We start from the raw sequence: 18,331 nt of genomic DNA, 5'->3' as shown, positions 1-18,331 counted from the left end.
CTCCGGCACTTCCGCTTCCGGTCACTGTATCCGGCCGCCGCGGTCACGTGATGTGAGTAGCGCTCGGCGGTCACCAGCTGAGCTATGGAGGAGCCGTCATCCCGGCGCCTGGTGCAGAAGAACAGGAGGGCGACTCTGGAGCGGGTGGAGAAGTTCATCTCCGAGCTGTACTTCACTGACTGCAACCTGCGGGGGAGGTAACGTCGGCTGCAGTCCCTGCACCCCTCCCCTGGCCGTGCAGTTTAAAGGGAAAGTTTTAGCTCCTTTTTCATTCAAAGGAATTGTATGGGTGTATATCAAAAAAGCCTGAAATGTTTGAACATAATATGTAAGGTTATTCACTTATAGGGGCTTTCCACTATTTGGCCCCCTTTGCTATGGCTTTTCCAATCTACAGTTATTACCTGCGCATCTCGGGGTGGGTCACGTGATCCTTTTTTGACATGCAAGCACTGCTTCCTGTCCGCTATGTCCGATCCCCCCGTCATCTGGGCGCAAGGTTCGGATGTGATGACAAGAGCGCATCATTCTGCTGCGGGCATCAAATGAAGGGGCCGTCCCTGTAAAGCGTTGCCAGGATCCATAGCGGCTGAGCATCTGAGCTTGCGCCTCAGTGATCCACATCAGGACCCTGCAAATACATCATGTCTATTGGTCACATGACTGCTGCAGCCAATCCCTTGCCACAAGGGTCATGTGCATACCATGTAGGCATCATTGCAAAGAGCAATGATTGGCTGCAGAGGTCACATGCAAAATGGGCATGACATCATCGGCGATCATTCGTTACCAGGTGGGAATAGCAGTTACTGGGTTTATTAGATGAGTCAATGGTCTCCTTGGTTGCCACCTTCGAGGAGCTCAGACAAGCACATCAGTCCTCTCAGTGTGACCAAGCCACCCCATAGGATGTTCCAATATGTGACAGAGACTTTGCTCTCTAGACAGTTATTAAAAAAAATCCCAAGCTACCCCCTATCAGCAGGATAACATGCTTATTGAATAAGAACTGACAGATGGGACCCCCACTGATCTCAAGGACAGAGCTCTGGAGACCAGAGGAGAGGGCTGTGCAGAGTCTTGGGTGGAGCGGAGGTGCACATGTTCTACTTCCATGTTTTTCATTGCCTATGTGATCTGTCAATACGGCTGAGCTCTGTATTCTGCTTTCTCTGGAAGTCCCATAGACAATGAATAGAGCAGGTGTCAGGCACACAAGACCGGTCCATAAGCTTCTCTGCTCCATACAAGATGGGGCTCTGCAGAGCCACTTTCTCAGATTTCCACAGAAATGCTCTTGGGATTGCTGGAGGCCTCTATGGATAAGTGGTAGCCACCCGTTATCTTTGTAATATCCCTCACTTTCTCCTATATTCACTATGCTGCTATGGCCTGGACTCTTGTAGTCCGTATTAAATAGTCTGTAATCCCAAATTCCTTGTTCCATGGGTACAACGTGTTGCACAAGGAGCTTTGATACACATACATAGTCTAGAATATATTTATATTTTGTCACATAATCTCACATTAGTGACTTTGATTTGGTGTATTCCAGACTGTACGGGTCATCGTGCCCAGTGGATTCTCTCTCTTGCTTCTTAACAGAGAAGAGGATTTCATATGACAATGCGGTGAAGGGTGATTTTCAGACGGCTCATGTTGGACAAACCTTTGGCCCTACGTAAGTATAATAAAACTGTGGACGTTTATTGGGTTTAATTATTATCCTGTGTTATAAATAAAAGCACAAAAGTCTGTGTATATGTAACAGAGGAAAGAAGTTCAAGAATCTATGAAGTATAAAACCTCCGAGCATTAAGAGACTGCAAGTTCACCACTGACGCGTTTCAGGCCAGTCGTTACACATAGCATTCGACTGAATGGCACACACAGCATTACAGTAATAACTGTTGTGAATTCTCTTGCTTGGAGTTCTGAGCTGAAGCTCCCTCTGCTCCCTCTGGTGGTTGCTGAGAGTAGTGGAGCTGGTCAGGTAGATGGAAGTTCCCTACCAGATGACGATAATTGGAAACCTGGGATTACTGGCTGGGAGCATATAATTGAGCTGGCTGCTCTTGGAGGTTGCTGGTGATTTCCTTAGTGTACATTTGGAGCTCTTTTGTCTACTGCCTGATCTGCATGGTTCAGCTAAGTGATTCTTTTGCTAATCCTTTGCATCTAATCTGGTTGTCTTTTTTTGCTTTCTGTTCTGCTGCTAGGGTTCAGCGTGCTCCCTGCTGGGGGCAGCACTGGGCCCTGCTTCATATGTTGCAGCTTGTTCAGTCCCCTGTTATGTTAGTATCTTTTTGCTTGCTTCCAGTTTATACCAGAGTGCTGATCTAGCATGGGTGAGATTGTGTGATCTCAGGTTTTTTGTATATCAGTAGTGTTAGACTTTTTCAGGGTTTTGTGTGTGATTGCAGACAGTATCTTTTCTATCCTGTCCTGCCTAGACAGCTTGGGCCCCACCGTTTGCTAAGTCTGTTCTCTGCCTGTGTTTGTGTCTCATCTTGTCTCACCAACAATATATGTTTGGGGGCTGTCTATTCCTTTGGGGATCTGCTTCGGGGTAGTTTAGATTTCATCTTTCTGTCTTTAGGCTTAGTTAGTCCTCCAGCTGTGACGGGCGTCTAGGGCATCGTAGGAACGCTCCACGGCTATTGCTAGTTGTGCGGATAAGATCAGGGGTCTGCAATCCGCTTAGCTACCAGCCTCTCTGGTCTTCTGGTGGCTTAGCCTGTTCCTGCCATCCTCCTCGGTGACCCATTCATAACAGAATCACCAGCCTAACCGCAGACTCTAGGGTACTCAAAAGAAGGAAATAATTGTAAAAAAAATTAAAAAAAAAAAAGTGTCAGAATTTTTTTATATATTTTTTCCCTCTTTTTCTCGGGGGCCGTGGGAGGATTTTTTTCTTTAATGGAGACTAAGCAATTATCCGATCGTGTTGAGCAGCTCGCTGCTGAAGTGTGGGGAATTTTCTGCCTATCTCGCTCAATCATCTGCTGTAGAACCAAAGATCCCTACTCCTGATGTGTTTTCTGGGGATCATTTTAAATTTTTGAATTTCAAGAATAACGGTAAACTATTTCTGGCCTTGAATCCTAATTTATCGGGGAGCTCGGTGCAGCATGTTAAAATTGTCATCTCCCTGCTGCGCGGCGATCCCCAGGATTGGGCTTTTTCTCTGACACCTGGAGATCCTATTCTGGCTAATGTAAATGCGTTTTTTCAGGCCCTGGGGTTGTATGATGAACCTAATGCTATTGATCAAGCTGAGAAGACCTTATTGACATTGAACCAGGGTCAGGATGCTATTGAGTTATACTGCCAGAAGTTCTGAAAGTGGGCAGTCCTTACTAAATGGAATGATGATGCCCTAGCAGCTATCTTTCGGAAAGGTCTGGCAGAAACCGTAAAAGATGTTATGGTGGGTTTCCTGTACTCTCTGGTCTTAACGACTCTGTCATTAGCCATTCAAATTGATCGACGTTTACATGAACGTACGCGAGAGGCGGTGCTGCCTTTTGAACAAACTCCTGAACCCATGCGGTGTGATAGGGTTTTGTCTAGGATGGAACGTCAAGGGTTTAGAAGGCGTAATAAGTTATGCTTCTTTTGTGGGGACGCCTCTCATTTTATTTCTGTCTGCCCTAAACGAGAAAAACGTTTTGCTCACGCATTTGCGGTGGGCAGTGTACAGCCTAAGTTCCTGTTGGCATACCTTGATCTGCTAAGGCCTTTGTTGATTCAGGAGCAGCTTTGAATCTGATGGATCTTGACTTTGCCAAGCGTGGCTTCCCCATGCTGCCCCTGAGAACCCCTATTCCCTTGAGGGTGATGCTACCCATTTGGCGGAGAATAAACCCCAGTTTTGGACCCAGGTGGTAATGCGGGTCATACCGGACCATCAAGAGAATTGTAAATTTTTGGTGTTGCACAATTTACATGATACTATTTGTACTGGGTTTTCCTTGGTTGCAAACCCATAATCCTGTTTTAGATTGGAAATCTCTGTCTGTGGGGAGTTGGGGTTGTCAATGTGTTCTTAGTGACACTCCTGTTTTCTCCACCTCTCCCCAGTCTCAAGACGTTCCTGACTATTTGCCTGATTTTTCTGATGTATTTAGTGAGAGCAAGTCCACGTCTTTGCCTCATAGGAGTTATGACTGTGCAATTGAGTTAATGCCCGGTTGGAAATTTCCCAAGGGTCGGCTATTCAACTTATCTGTACCTGAACATGATGCTATGCGATCTTATATCAAGGAATCATTGGAGAAGGGTTATATCGGACCATCCTCTTTGCCTTTGGGTGCTGTTTTTTAATTTGTGGCCAAAAAAGATGGCTCATTACATTAAGGCCATGTATTGACTATCGTTCCCTTAACAAAATCACTGTTAAATATCAGTACCCGTTACCCCTGATTTCTGATTTATTTTCCAGAGTTAAAAGTGCTTGTTGGTTTACCAAAATTGACCTCAGGGGGGCGTATAATCTTATTCGCATCAAGCATGGGGATGAATGGAAGACGGCGTTTAATACTCCGGAGGGACATTTTGAGTACCTGGTGATGCCTTTTGGGCTCACTAATGCCCCTTCCGTCTTCCAGTCTTTTATGAGCGATATTTTCTGGGACCTTGTGGATAAGTTTTTGATCATTTATCTGGATGATATTTTGATTTTTTTTTCCATTGATTGGGATTCTCATGTGGAACATGTCCGGACTGTGTTCCGGATTTTGAGGGAAAATACTCTGTATGTTAAGGGATCAAAATGTCTTTTTGGTGTTCAGAGGATTTCGTTTTTGGGATTCAATTTGTCCCCGTCTGCTATTGAAATGGACTCGGCCAAGGTACAGGCCATTTATAATTGGGTTCAGTCCACTTCTCTGAAGGCTCTTCAGAAGTTTTTGGGTTTTGCTAATTTCTGCTGTAAATTTCTAAGTAATTTTTCTGGTATTGTTAAACCTCTGACGGATTTGACCAAAAAGGGCGCTGGTGTGGTGAATTGGTCTCCAGAGGCAGTCTCGGCATTTCAGGAGCTTAAGCAGAGATTCACTTCTGCTCCTGTTCTGCGGCAACCTGATGTTTCACTCCCATTTCAGGTGGAGATAGATGTTTCTGATATTGGTGCTGGAGCCGTTTTGTCTCAAAGAGATCCGGTAATCTCTAAGATGAATCCCTGTGCCTTCTTTTCTTGAAAATTTTCTCCATCTGAACGTAACTATGACGTGGGGAATCGGGAATTATTGGCCATGAAGTGGGCATTTGAAGAGTGGAGACATTGGTTGGAGGGAGCTAGACATCAAGTTGTGGTCCTCACCGATCACAAGAATTTGATTTATCTTGAATCAGCCAAGCGCTTGAATCCTAGACAGGCTAGGTGGGCCTTGTTTTTCACGCGTTTTAGTTTTGTGGTCTCCTTTCTTCCAGGCACTAAGAATGTTAAGGCGGACGCCCTTTCTAGGAGTTTCTTTGCGGATTCTCTTGACGTGACCGAGCCTATGACCATTCTAAATGAGGGTCTAGTTCTTTCTGCCATCTCTCCTGATTTGAGACGTGCCCTGGAGGAATTTCAGGAGGTTAAACCTGAACGATGCCCTATGGGAAAATTGTATGTCCCTGACCAGTGGAGGAAAAGAGTAATGTCTGAAATTCATTGCTCCGTGTTGGCTGGTCATCCAGGTATCTTTGGTACCAGAGATTTGGTGAACCGGTCTTTTTGGTGGCCTGCCTTATCTCGTGATGTCAGGAATTTTGTGCAGTTCTGTGGGACTTGTTCTCAGTCTAAGCCCTGTTCTCGTGCAAGTGGTTTGTTGATGCCTCTGCCGGTGCCCAGGCGGCCATGGACCCATATCTCAATGGATTTTATCTCTGATCTCCCTGTCTCTCAGAGAATGACTGTTATTTGGGTGATCTGTGATAGATTTTCTAAGATGGTCCATCATGTACTACTCCCAAAGTTGCCATCTTCTTCTGAGTTGGTGCCCTTGTTTTTACAACAAGTGGTTCGTTTGCACGGGATTCCTGAGAACATTGTGTTGGACAGAGGGGTCCAGTTTGTTTCCAGATTTTGGAGGGCTGTTTGTTCCAAACTGGGAATTCAGTTGCCTTTCTCCTCTGCATTTCATCCTCAGACCAATGGGCAGACTGAGAGAACAAACCAGATGTTGGAGTCCTATTTGAGATGTTTCATATCTGCTGATCAGGATGATTGGGTCTCATTTTTGCCCTTGGCCGAATTCGCGCTAAACAATAGGGCTAGCTCTGCCACTTTGATGTCTCCTTTCTTTTGTAACTTTGGGTTTCATCCTCGATTTTCTTCGGGGCAGATAGAAGCTTCTGCCTGCCCAGGTGTGGATTCTGTGGTAGAGAGAATGTAGCAGATTTGGGACCAAGCAGTAGATAAGTTGTCCCACTCTCAGGAAAAGGCCCAACGGTTTTCCAACCGGCATAGGACCATTGGTTCCCGGTTTAAAGTGGGTGATATGGTTTGGTTGTCCTCAAAATATATTCCCATGAAGGTTGCATCTCCAAAATTCAAGCCAAGGTTTATTGGACCTTATAAGATTTTGGAAATCCTTAACCCCGTTTCTTTTGTTTGGCTCTTCCAGTTACGTTTAAGATTCATAACGTCTTTCATAAATCTTTGTTGAAAAGGTTTTTGGAGCCATTCGTTCCCATGGCAGCTCCCCCTGACCCTGTACTGGTTAAGGGTAATTTGAAGTATGAGTTAGAGAAGATACTGGATTCTTCTCTGGCTAGATGGAGACTTCAGTACTTGGTCAAGTGGAAGGGTTATGGCCAGGAGGATAATTCTTGGGTCTCTGCTTCTGACATCCATGCCAAGAGATTGATTCGTGCCTTTCACCGGGCCCATACTGATCGGCCTGGTGGCGTGGATGAGGGTTCGGTGACCCCCTCCTCGGGGGGGGGGTACTGTTGTGAATTCTCTTGCTCGGAGTTCTGAGCCGAAGCTCCCTCTGGTGGTTACTGAGAGTAGTGGAGCTGGTCAGGTGGGTGGAAGTTCCCCACCTGACGACGATATTTGAAAACCTGGGATTACTGGCTTGGAGCATATAATTGAGATGGCTGCTCTTGGAGGTTGCTGGTGATTTCCTCAGTGTACATTTGGAGCTCTTTTGTCCCCTGCCTGATCTGCATGGTTCAGCTAAGTGATTCTCTTGCTAATCCTTTGCATCTAATCTGGTTGTCTTTTTTTTGCTTTCTGTTTTGCTGCTAGGGTTCAGCGTGCTCCCTGTTGGGGGCAGCGCTGTGCCCTGCTTCATATGTTGCAGCTTGTTCAGTCCCCTGTTATGTTAGTATCTTTTTGCTTGCTGCCAGTTTATACCAGAGTGCTGATCTAACGGGGGTGAGGTCGTGTGATCTCAGGTTTTTTGTATATCAGTAGTGTTGGACTTTTTCATTGTTTTGTGCATGATTGCAGACAGTATCTTTTCTATCCTGTCCTGTCTAGACAGCTTGGGCCCCACCGTTTGCTAAGTCTGTTCTCTGCCTGTGTTTGTGTCTCATCTTGTCTCACCGACAATATATGTTTGCAGGCTGTCTATTCCTTTGGGGATCTGCTCCGGGGCAGTTTACATTTCATCTTTCTGTCTTTAGGCTTAGTTAGTCCTCCAGCTGTGACGAGGCGTTTAGGGCATCGTAGGAGCGCTCCACGGCTACTGCTAGCTGTGCGGATAGGATCAGGGGACTGCAATCCGCTTAGTTACCAACCTCTCTGGCCTTCTGGTGGCTTAGCCTGTTCCTGCCATCCTCCTCGGTGACCCGTTCATTACAGATAACTATCAGATACTGTGGCAAAATATAGAGAAACTGATACAAAAAGCACATCTACAGTAAAAGAAAAAAATGTAACATCAAGAAACGTAAAAAAGCAAATGAAAATGTCGCAATAAATATAAATCTGCCACACGGGAACTCATTGATGCTTAAAGGGTATGTGCAGGGCTGGGGTCACTTTTGCGAGTGTGATGCGAGAAACTCGCTCATCAATATCACTCGGGACCGGTGTGTGTGGCTGCATAGAAATACATGCAGCCGCACACTCCGGTCCCGAGTGCCGGCGGCCGTGCCGGGTATTGGTGCGAGACTCACGTCACACTCGCAAGTGTGACCCCGGCCTAAAAAAGTTAGTTTTCCTGAAGTGTCTTGAGAAACATGACGGATTTGCCCCAGTTTAGAAGTTGCCGAGCGCATATACCCAAATACTGTAAGATTTAGCCCTGCCTTCTATTAAATTATTTTGGTGCACTGTTCAATAGTAATAGCCAAAATGCCTTCTAGCTTAGTAGTCCCCTCCTGTGGTCTCCGTCATTAGGGGAACAAATTACTCTAGGTGCCCAGCACTCGGATTGCTGGTGTGTCTCCATGATGCATTACTACAACCGGTGTGAAAAAAATGTCCAGCCACAATATTGTACTAGTTATGAGATGTCTCATGTATTGTTATCCAGTATGCTAGGTGTTATTAGCTAGCACCTATCTGTTTATAATGGAAACCAATATGCAGATGTGAGCAGAGAATTACCCTGTGAATAGTTTAAGTGCTATGATTTCATTGTCCTAGCCTTACAACTTATTTTTAAGAGTTAATGAGGTAGTCCTGTCAAAAATGAAGTCTGCAGTCACTGTGTGCAAGGAATTTGTATGTTCTCTCCATGTTTGCGTGGGTTTCCTCCGGGTTCCCCGGTTTCCTCCCACATTCCAAAGACATACTGATAGGGAATCTAGATTGTGAGCCCCAGTGGGGACAGTGCCATTAGTGCTGTGGCGCTATATAAGTGAGTAAAATAAATAAATCCCCCCAGCGAACACACTGTGATGCGAGGGTTCGCCTGTTTCCAAGCCAGGAAGGGCGAGATGATATATGCATTAGGCATACTCCCTAGCAGTACCCAGCTATTGGGCGCAGCCTTGCTCCATACACTTGTATTCAGCGAGGCGGCGGCCATCCAGTGGGCGCATTGACTAGATGGGCTCCGGCCGGGAGTAAATATAACGCGTACATCACCGCCGTTACCGACTCAGAAACTGGAGAATCCTCAAAGCATACAATGCGTGCACTGTGGGGATTCAAAAGACTACAGTCTTATTGATTTAGAATCCCTTGAATTCTTAAACTCTTTCAAATAGCTTCCTATGGTGTGTTGTTTTTTTTTTTTTTTTTTTTTTACACATACCTGTAAAAAATGAATTGTCTTTCTGTGAAAATAGTTTACTGTTCCTATTAATTTGGTTTATTTTCTTTAAGATGGTGGACATGCTGGTTTAAAGTCCAGATTCTTATCCCCAAAGAATGGTCAGGACAAGAGGTTCATCTCATATGGGAAAGCGATGGCGAGGGTTTGGTATGGAAGGAAGGCATGCCAGTACAGGTAGGAAATGATTCCTGGACATGTTTTTAACTTCTGCATATATAAAACCCTTTTCAGTAATCCTAGACTAGCAGATAATTTAATAGAAATAGGCTGTCATCCAGCACATCTACACTTTTATGACTTGTTTGAGTAACACTGTTCATTTCTCCTTACTACTTTTAAAATAGACAAAATTTGCTGCAAAAATATAAATCACAAATTAATAGGCTGCAGACTTTTAGGCTGTGTGCCCACGATGCGATTTTTAAGTGTTTTTGCCGCGGTTTTTGGCGCGAAAATGCTGCGAAAACGTTTAAAAATCGTGTACAGAACGCCCCCCCATGCATTCCTATGGCATTCCGCACATGCTGTGCTAATGCTGCGCTTTTTTCCGCCGCAGAATCGCATCGCGGAAAAAATCGCAGCATGATCATTCTTTTGTGCGGAATCGCAAAGAATTGCCGCAATTCCGCACCCATAGGAATGCATGAGAATCGCTTAGTTCCCGCATGTGGCTATGCCCACCATGCGCGAAGTTAAGCGTCTCATGTGCGGTTGGTACCCACGGTGTGGAGGAGAGGAGACTGCCCTCCAGGCCCTGGGTACCATACCCTTGTAAAAAAAAGAATAAAAAATAAAAAATCGGGGTATATTTACCTTCCGATGTCCCGCACTGCCATCCTCAGCGTTCCCAATAATGCCTTGCGGCAAGGTCCTGTGATGACGTAGTCTCGCGTGACTCTAGCGGTCTCGCGAGATCGCTATAGTAACGCGAGACCAACGTCATCACAGGTCTCGCAAGGCATCGCTGGGAACGCTGAGGCCCAGGATGGCAGCGCGGGACGTCGGAAGGTAAATATACCCCGATTTTTTTTTTTTTTAATCATTTTTATGCATAGGCATAGGCAGCCTCAATAGTAAAAAGCTGGTCACACTTGTCAAACACTGTTTGACGAGTGTGACCAACCTGTCAATCACTTTCCAAGCGATGCTTCAAATCGCTTGGAAAGTGCTTGAGAAAATCGCAAACAGAATCGCGGTAAAAACCGCGCGATTTCTGGGAAGGAGTCCGGTTTTCATTGTGCGTTTTAAAACGCTACGTGGGCCCATAGCCTAAAGTTCGCACCTCTGGTCAATAATCGTTGGACACATTCCACAGTATATGAATGCAATTTACAGTCCAGAGAATCTAAGTAATTCTTCTTTGAATTCTATGGTTTTGCGTATGTATTGTCCTTATTTATTTAACAAAAACTAGGCCAACATTCAGAAACTGTGTGTGAAAAATTAGGTACAGGTACTGCTAAACATATGCCCCTGATTAACTACTGTATCTTATCAGTAAGTGTAGCTGTATAAAAGCAGAAATACTGCAATTTTCTAGTCCGGAGCATTCAGGTACGATACCAAGCAGCTAAGACAACAGCAATGATCTTATACAATTAATAGTTGCTGCCCTTTAATTTGACAAGGCTAATAAGGCCATTTACAGCAAATTTGAAGTCCATCCTTGCACAGTGTATAAGATTATACACAAGTGTGAAAACTTTCAAAACCGTTTACAATCCTCCTAAAAATTCACTCCAAGGTCAGACCATGCAATGCTTAAAGAAATTGCGAAAACCCCAAGACCAAAGGGCATTTTACACATAGCGAGATCGCTAGCAATGTCGCTAAAGCGTCACCGATTTTGTGACGCAACAGTGAAATCGCTAGTGATCTCGCTTTGTGTGACACGTACCTTCGACCCCCCCCCCCCCGCTGGATATTGCTTATAGTGCTCGACTGTCCTTGGTATTTTTCCTTGTTAGCATCCCGCTGACACCGACTAGCGACGCATGGACGCAGGCAGAAGTCGTCATCATCGCTGCGGTGTGACAGGTAAGAGCGACCGCCGACGGATCGCTTATCGCTGCTGCGTCGCTGGTGAGATCTGCCTGTTTGCCAGCTCACTAGCGACCACTTAGCGATGCACCAGCGATCCTGACCGGGTTGTATCGTTGTCGGGATCGCTGGTGCATCGCTAAATGTAACGGAACACTTAGAATCTAAGGGTCTGTTAACACACTAAATGTTTGTTAATGACCGTGCAACTAAAAATAGACTTTTTTTTTTCCCCTAAAATTAACATTGCTGCACAGATAAAGTTGCATCTGAATAAAGCACAAGACTTCTGTCGCAATATCGTTTGGACAGACCAGACTAGCGATGGCTAACCTTTCAGACACCGAGTGTCCAAACTGCAACCCAAAACCTACTTATTTATCGCAAAGTGCCAATGCTGCAATTTAACCTGAATACTGAGATTTAACTTTAGATAAAACAACTTGTACAGATAGCAGACGGGGGCAATAGAGAATTGCCACAGACAGAAGCAGGGGTACCAGACTGCAGATATAAAGGAATATGCTCTCCCCAATCTATAAATCACAGAAAATGACCCCTAAAAAGAGGTAACAACAGAGGGATATTAAAAATTGTATTTTATTGAAAAAATCATTAAAAAAAAGTGGATAAAAAAAGAATGGCTCAGAATATACATAATCATATGCCACTAAAAATTGATATACACCAGTGACCTATAACACATAAAGGTCTGCACTATACAAGTGAGGTTATGTAAACAAATACCTCTACCATTGACGCCTCCCGAAGAAGGATTGCGAAACATGCGTCGGGGCAGCAGGGACGCCAGGACTCCCCCGTGCTAACTACAGGTTTATGCCTTTCTTTGCCCTTACACTTATGCAATTTTTTTGTAATTGGTTACACCACTTGTGCTTCACTTATGGACTGCGTTATTGCTCCTAGTAGCCTATGTGTTAATTATACTTAACTGAGGTACGACTATATAGTCTCCATAAGCAGGTTAACTACCTTTATGTTAGGCTTTGCAATGTTTACATTATAAGCACCTGAGCACTTTATTCAATGGTGGGGGTATTTGTTTACATAACCTCACTTGTATAGTGCAGACCTTTATGTGTTATATGTCCTTGGTGTATATCAATTTTTAGTGGCATATGATTATATTCATTGATTGGCATGCTGTTTTGTAAACAGCTTTTTTGCATTTTTTGGTACTCCATGGCGTTATGTCCCTGGTTTATGTATATTCTGAGCCATTCTTTTCTTATCCACTTTTTTTTTAAATTATTTTTTCAATAAAATATAAGTTTTAATATCCCTCTGTTGTTGCCTCTTTATAGGGGTCATTTTCTGTGATTTATCTTGTCTTTTGGAGAGGGTATGCCCCAATATATTAGGGGTTCATTATATTGAGGACTTTCATATGTGATCAATCTCCCCAATCTATGTATATGGACCGTCATCCATGTATATGTTCCCCCAATTCATGTATTTGCCCCACATCCATGTATATGCTCCTCCATCCTTGTATATGCTCTCCCAAACCCAAGGACTATGGTAGATCTGAAACCTCTGTCACTCCAGCTCTATTATTTGCCAAAGGCTTATTTCTTCTGCTTAACTGACAGCCTCTATGCTGTTTGACTTCAGGCAAAGGAGAGATGTGAGAAACTGATGAAGTCATTCAGAAAATAATTCCTGTTCATGCTGGTAAAGGTAGTTCTACAATCTATTAATTCATGGGGTGTACTAAATTTTTCACACACTGTTTTAGCATATTGGCCTAGTATTTCCAAAATAATGATCTGTTGTAATTTGTCATGTGTTGCTGTTCATCTGAGAGTGCACTTACCAAATTGTAAGACTTTCTAAGAATAAGATGCGTTTTGTTTTTTATTGTATCCTGACATGTAAAACCATAGAATTCATAGAGGATGTACTTAGTTTTTTCATCATTGGTTTAAACTCTTGTGTCCTTTTTTTGTACAATTGGGCATGGTGAATGGATACATGCTATTTATATCGTTATTAGTGGTAAGGCCTGTTTCACACTTCGTTTTTGTCATCAGTCAAAATCTGCCAATTTTATTAAAAATATAACGGATCCGCCAAAAAAGGGGCGGATCCGTTTTTTTCCCCATAGACTAACATTAGTAGCGGATTTTGACTGACGGTCGTCCGTCTCACCCGTTTTTTGACGGATCCGCCAAGATTTTAGCGGCTCCCGGGCGGACCTGACGGATAATGCAACTTTTTTTGGGTTGACGGTCCGCTATGTTTAACTGCATGCCCGGAAGATTTTCTCCGGGAGCGCTTTTAACCATGTAATGCCATTCCGGGAGCCGCTAAAAAACTCTCTCCCCTCACGATCTCACCCCTCCTGAGAAGTCGATCGATTCCAATCACGTCTTAGCCTTACATGCCGCGGATATCTTGGCGATGCGGCCATGACATCGATGCTGCGAGATCGCAGCCATGACATCAATTCCGCCGTCCATGACCTATCACGGCCAGAGGCGTATCTAGGCTTTCTGGCACCTGGGGCAAGAATTTGGTTCGGCCCCCCCCCCCCCCCCCCCCAAGTACATATGCGACTTGCACAGTTAGTCATGTACCCACGAGCTGCTCTCCCTAATCCTCTCAATGTTCAGTAAAAAACTGAAAGCAGGAAGAGAAGCTCGTCACAGGACCATAACTATGAAAATCGCATATGAGTGAGGTGTCTATGTGATGGCTCTGTTCATTATCATTGAGTGAGGCCACACACGTCTAGTCAGCATGTGACCGCATTTATGTAAATTACCGGCACGAGAGAATCCTAACAGCGTTCAGTGAGCACTGTGAGAATTCAGAAGTCTGCAGTCACATAGAATGACTGCAGTCTCAGCACAAACCTGGACAACCCCTTTAATGTTCCTAACAAATAAAAACATGAGAATTAGTCAGTATCACAAATAATATTTACATCCAGGTACCTTTATAGATGACGTCGTCTCTGCAGTTGGTCTCCTTTTCTTCTTCTTGTCCAGACCCCATGATGAGTTTTCTCATCCACAGCTGTCTCTGTAGACGTCCATCTTCTCCAGTCTTCTGCAGCAAATCTCCTCACAATCCCCTTAAAGATAGAAGTGTCATTATAATGCTCCTAAATAAAAATGTCTGCAATATACTGTCGCCTCACCCTATTCCCCTCCCTCCTCATACTGTCTCCTCTAGCATCCCCTCTGTTCACCATACGGTCTCCTCATATATTTACCCCCTCACTCTCTATACTGTCTGCTCACACATACCCCTGACTCCCCATACTGTGTCTGCACACATCCCATCACCCTCACTCCCCATACTGTGTCCACATACATTAACCCGTTCGCTCCCCATACTGTCTGCACCCATCCTCCATATTGTTTCCTCATACATACTCTTCATTTGGTGTCCTCAAATCTCCCCACACACATTAAATCCCCCATCCCTCACACACATTAAATAACCCCCCATCCCCACTCCTAATCCCCCCACACACATTAAATAACCCCCCATCCCCACTCCAAATCCCTCACACACATTAAATAACCCCCACATCCCCACTCCAAATCTCCCCACACACATTAAATCCCCCATCCCTCACACACATTAAATAACCCCCTATCCCCACTCCAAATCCCCCCACACACATTAAATAACCCCCCAACCCCACTCTAAATCCCTCACACACATTAAATAACCCCCATCCTCACTCCAAATCCCCCCACTCCAAATCCCCCCACACATTAATTAACCCCCCCAACCCCACTCCAAATCCCCCCACACATTAATTAACCCCCCCAACCCCACTCCAAATCCCCCCACACACATAAAATAACCCCCATCCCTACTCCCAAACCCCACCCACATTAAGTACCCCCACTCCAAATCCCCCCACACATTAACCCCATCCCCACTCCAAATCCCCCCACACATTAAGTATCCCCATCCCCACTCATTAACCCCCGCACATTAACCCCCATCCCCACTCATTAACACCCCCACACATTAACCCCATCCCTACTCATTAACCCCCCACACATTAACCCCCATCTCCACTCATTAACCCCCTTCCCCACATTAACACCCCCCATCTTCGGTGTCTTCAGCTCCACAGTGGAGCACTTACCACCAGCGTTCGCTCTGGGCGCCGGGGAGTGACGTCAGCAGCGTGATCCCATGACCTGATCACGCTGCTGACGTCGCTCTGGCCCGGCGGTAAGAGCTTCAATTGTACTGGCATCTGTATAGACGCCAGCAATTGTTCTCTGGGAGCCGGCACGCGCACCTTTTCTGCGCCAGCTGTCAGCTTGACAGCTGACACAGAGAACCGCCGACTCTCAGGCCGGGGGGGCGGCAGAACGCAGCCGCCAGGGAGGACACCGCGGACCGCTGCATTAGGCGGCCCGACTGCGCCCCCTGCCGGCTGCGCACGGGGCCAGTGCCCCGGCTGCCCCCCCAGATACGCCCCTGATCGTGGCGATGAGCAATACCACGGAATCACGCCGAACTTCCAGCCCTCGGTCACTTTAAATCACGCCGCTTTCCTTCTTCCATGGATCCGTGCTGCAATGTGGTCCGCTGTCATCCATACGTCACGAAATGGATCAGTTGTTTGGAACCTTTGGCGGATTTCAGCTGACCGCCGACAACGTAAGTGTGAAACAGGCCTTAAAGCAATAAAACCTAATATCTTGAATTTCTCTGTATTCAGGGTTTGACAAAGGAGGGTGAGAAGTCCAGCTTTATATTATCCCACCATCTGAAAGCAGAGGATCCATTAAGGTAAGATACTTTTAAGGGATGTGACTGCAAGTGATTTTGTCAAATGTGACCTCCTATCTAGAGGTCATATGTCATTGTACATGCAGAGCTCTAGACTGGATGTCTCATTGCTTGATCACTTCTTAGATTTCATATAGTATTGGTGAATCCATTCTGTTTGACATATTATATTCATGGAAATTTATCTTTACACAGTTTTTGTTTTTATTTTTTTTCCACTTTTTCAGCATGACCTTGTACATCGAGATGGCTTGTAATGGTCTTTTTGGGGCTGGTCAAGGAGGCATGATTGCTCCTGTAGATCCCAAGAAAACATTTACACTACAAAGAGCAGAGCTTGCTGTTTTCAATCGTGATGTACAAGAGCTTCTTCTGGACTTTGAGATTTTGTATGACATGGCCAGGGTAAGTTTACATATATATATATTGCAAATTTTTATTTGTTTTACTATGGGGCCAGGCTCGGACTGGCCCACAGGGAAACAGGAGAATCCTCCGGTAGGCCCCGGCTAAGGCCTCTTACACACTTCAATCTTTTGGCGTCAGTCAAAATCCGTCAGTGTGAAAAAACGGATCCAGTGAAGATTGCAGAAAAACTGATGCACCGAATCCGTTTTTTTGACGGATCCGTCGAAGCTGCAGCTTTTGGAATTTAAAGGAGCAGGATTCGAGAGAGAGATTTTCTGTGCCAGAACGGCTTTTGGGGTTAAATGAGTGGAAATGCTTCCGAGCATGCTCTGTTTAAAAAAACGTATTCAGTCACTGGATTCCGTTATGTGACGGACAGCGACGGATCCGCCGCCCATAGACGTCCATTCTAGCAGACGACGGACAGCGAAGGATCCGTCAACGCCCGTCTTTTCGAAGCAGACAAAAAACTTTACTATATCCGTTGTATCCAAACGACGGACACTGAAATTCTGACGGATCCGTCAAATGACGGATGCAACAGACAGCCATCTGTCGCTAATGCAAGTCTATGAGAAAAAAGCGGATTCTGCAAAAAAAAAAACGTTTTTTTTTCTAAAAACGGCGGATTTCAACTGACTTCAAAGGACTGAAGTGTGAAAGAGGTCTAAGGAGTGCTAATGAGCAGTGCTACTATACTTGATTCACAATTGGCTGAAAAAAGTTTTAATCTCGTTCATTCAAAAAGTAAAAGTAAGTTTGTGTACTAGGATGAGGTTATTTTTGCATGAGTCTGAACAGTAGGCCCCAAGAGTTACTGGTGGTCCTTTGTCAACCCAGTCCGACACTGTATGGCGGGGCATCGTGGCTCATTGTTGCCCGTTGTGAGGGAGTCATGTTCAGTGTTGCATAATTTTCAACCAGTGTTATGTCCTTCTCTAGAACTATTAACTGCTTTGCCTGCCCTATGCCAAGCATCCTGCTGTACATGTGTGTCGTAGTGAAGTGTTACCTCACCTAGACATAGAACACAAAGATGGAGTGGGCTTGGGTGCTGTGCCCCCCTGTACCATCCACAGTAGGAGCTAGCTGTTAATTTCAGCTAGGCTCCCTTTGAAAAAAAAAAAAAAAGTAAAAAAAAAAAAAAAATCCCTATTTTAAATAAACGGTTTATTTTGGGGAGAAAAAAATAAATGCCCTAAAAAACCCTCCACACATATTCTGTATTGCTGCATCCATCCATAAGGACCCATTCTATAAAAATGTTTTATTTTCCCCAGATGGTGAACATCACAAAGAAAAATAATTTGAAAACAATGCCAGAATTGCTTTTTTTTTGTCTCATTTCACAAAAAATGAAACAAGAAGTAACAAGTCGTGTGCACACCAAATGTTACCAAAAAGAAGTACAGCTCGCTACACAAATACATCCCCTATACTGCTCTGTAACCACAAAAAAAGAGATGAGAATGGTTTGCTGTGAAAAGGGCTTTTCTGCTGAAAAAGTAGCAAAAGATAGGAAAAAAATATACCGTATATAAATTCGGTGTCGCTATAATTCTATGGAAAAGCAGATTACTGTAGGATGGACACTGTAACAAAAAATCAAAGATTATATTTTATATTTATTTCTAATTCCTCCATGGTGCAAGGGGATACAAAAGTCATACCCAAAGATGGTTCTAGTGTAAGCTACACTTTGTCCTGCAAAAAATAAGTCATAAGACAGCTATGTCTACAGAAATAGCTATGGAAGGATATGCTTTATCAATTTTTTTTTTTTTTTTTATTTGCAGAAAAAGTAAAAAATAAAACTGTAGAAATTTGATATCACAATTCTATTGATCTATAGAATAGGTTACATGTTA

The 18,331-nt window shown here is 44.5% G+C and overlaps 1 protein-coding gene across 1 annotated transcript in view; it reads left to right on the top strand.

Annotated features, from left to right (window-relative positions):
- Positions 1-18,331, top strand: part of MAN2C1 (mannosidase alpha class 2C member 1) — a 102,810-nt gene continuing 84,479 nt past the window's right edge. Inside the window, exons 1-5 of the mRNA XM_073579596.1 lie at positions 1-197; positions 1,556-1,681; positions 9,275-9,398; positions 15,985-16,055; positions 16,283-16,460. Coding sequence (XP_073435697.1) covers positions 85-197; positions 1,556-1,681; positions 9,275-9,398; positions 15,985-16,055; positions 16,283-16,460 — 612 coding nt within the window. The 5' untranslated portion in view covers positions 1-84. The remainder of the gene's footprint in view (positions 198-1,555; positions 1,682-9,274; positions 9,399-15,984; positions 16,056-16,282; positions 16,461-18,331) is intronic.

This window comes from Dendrobates tinctorius, unplaced genomic scaffold, assembly GCF_039654945.1.
Source record: "Dendrobates tinctorius isolate UK_male_01 unplaced genomic scaffold, ASM3965494v1 ptg000062l, whole genome shotgun sequence".
Lineage (NCBI taxonomy): Eukaryota > Metazoa > Chordata > Amphibia > Anura > Dendrobatidae > Dendrobates > Dendrobates tinctorius.
Note: the sequence above shows the minus strand (reverse complement) of the source record. Positions and strands in the feature narration are given on the sequence as shown.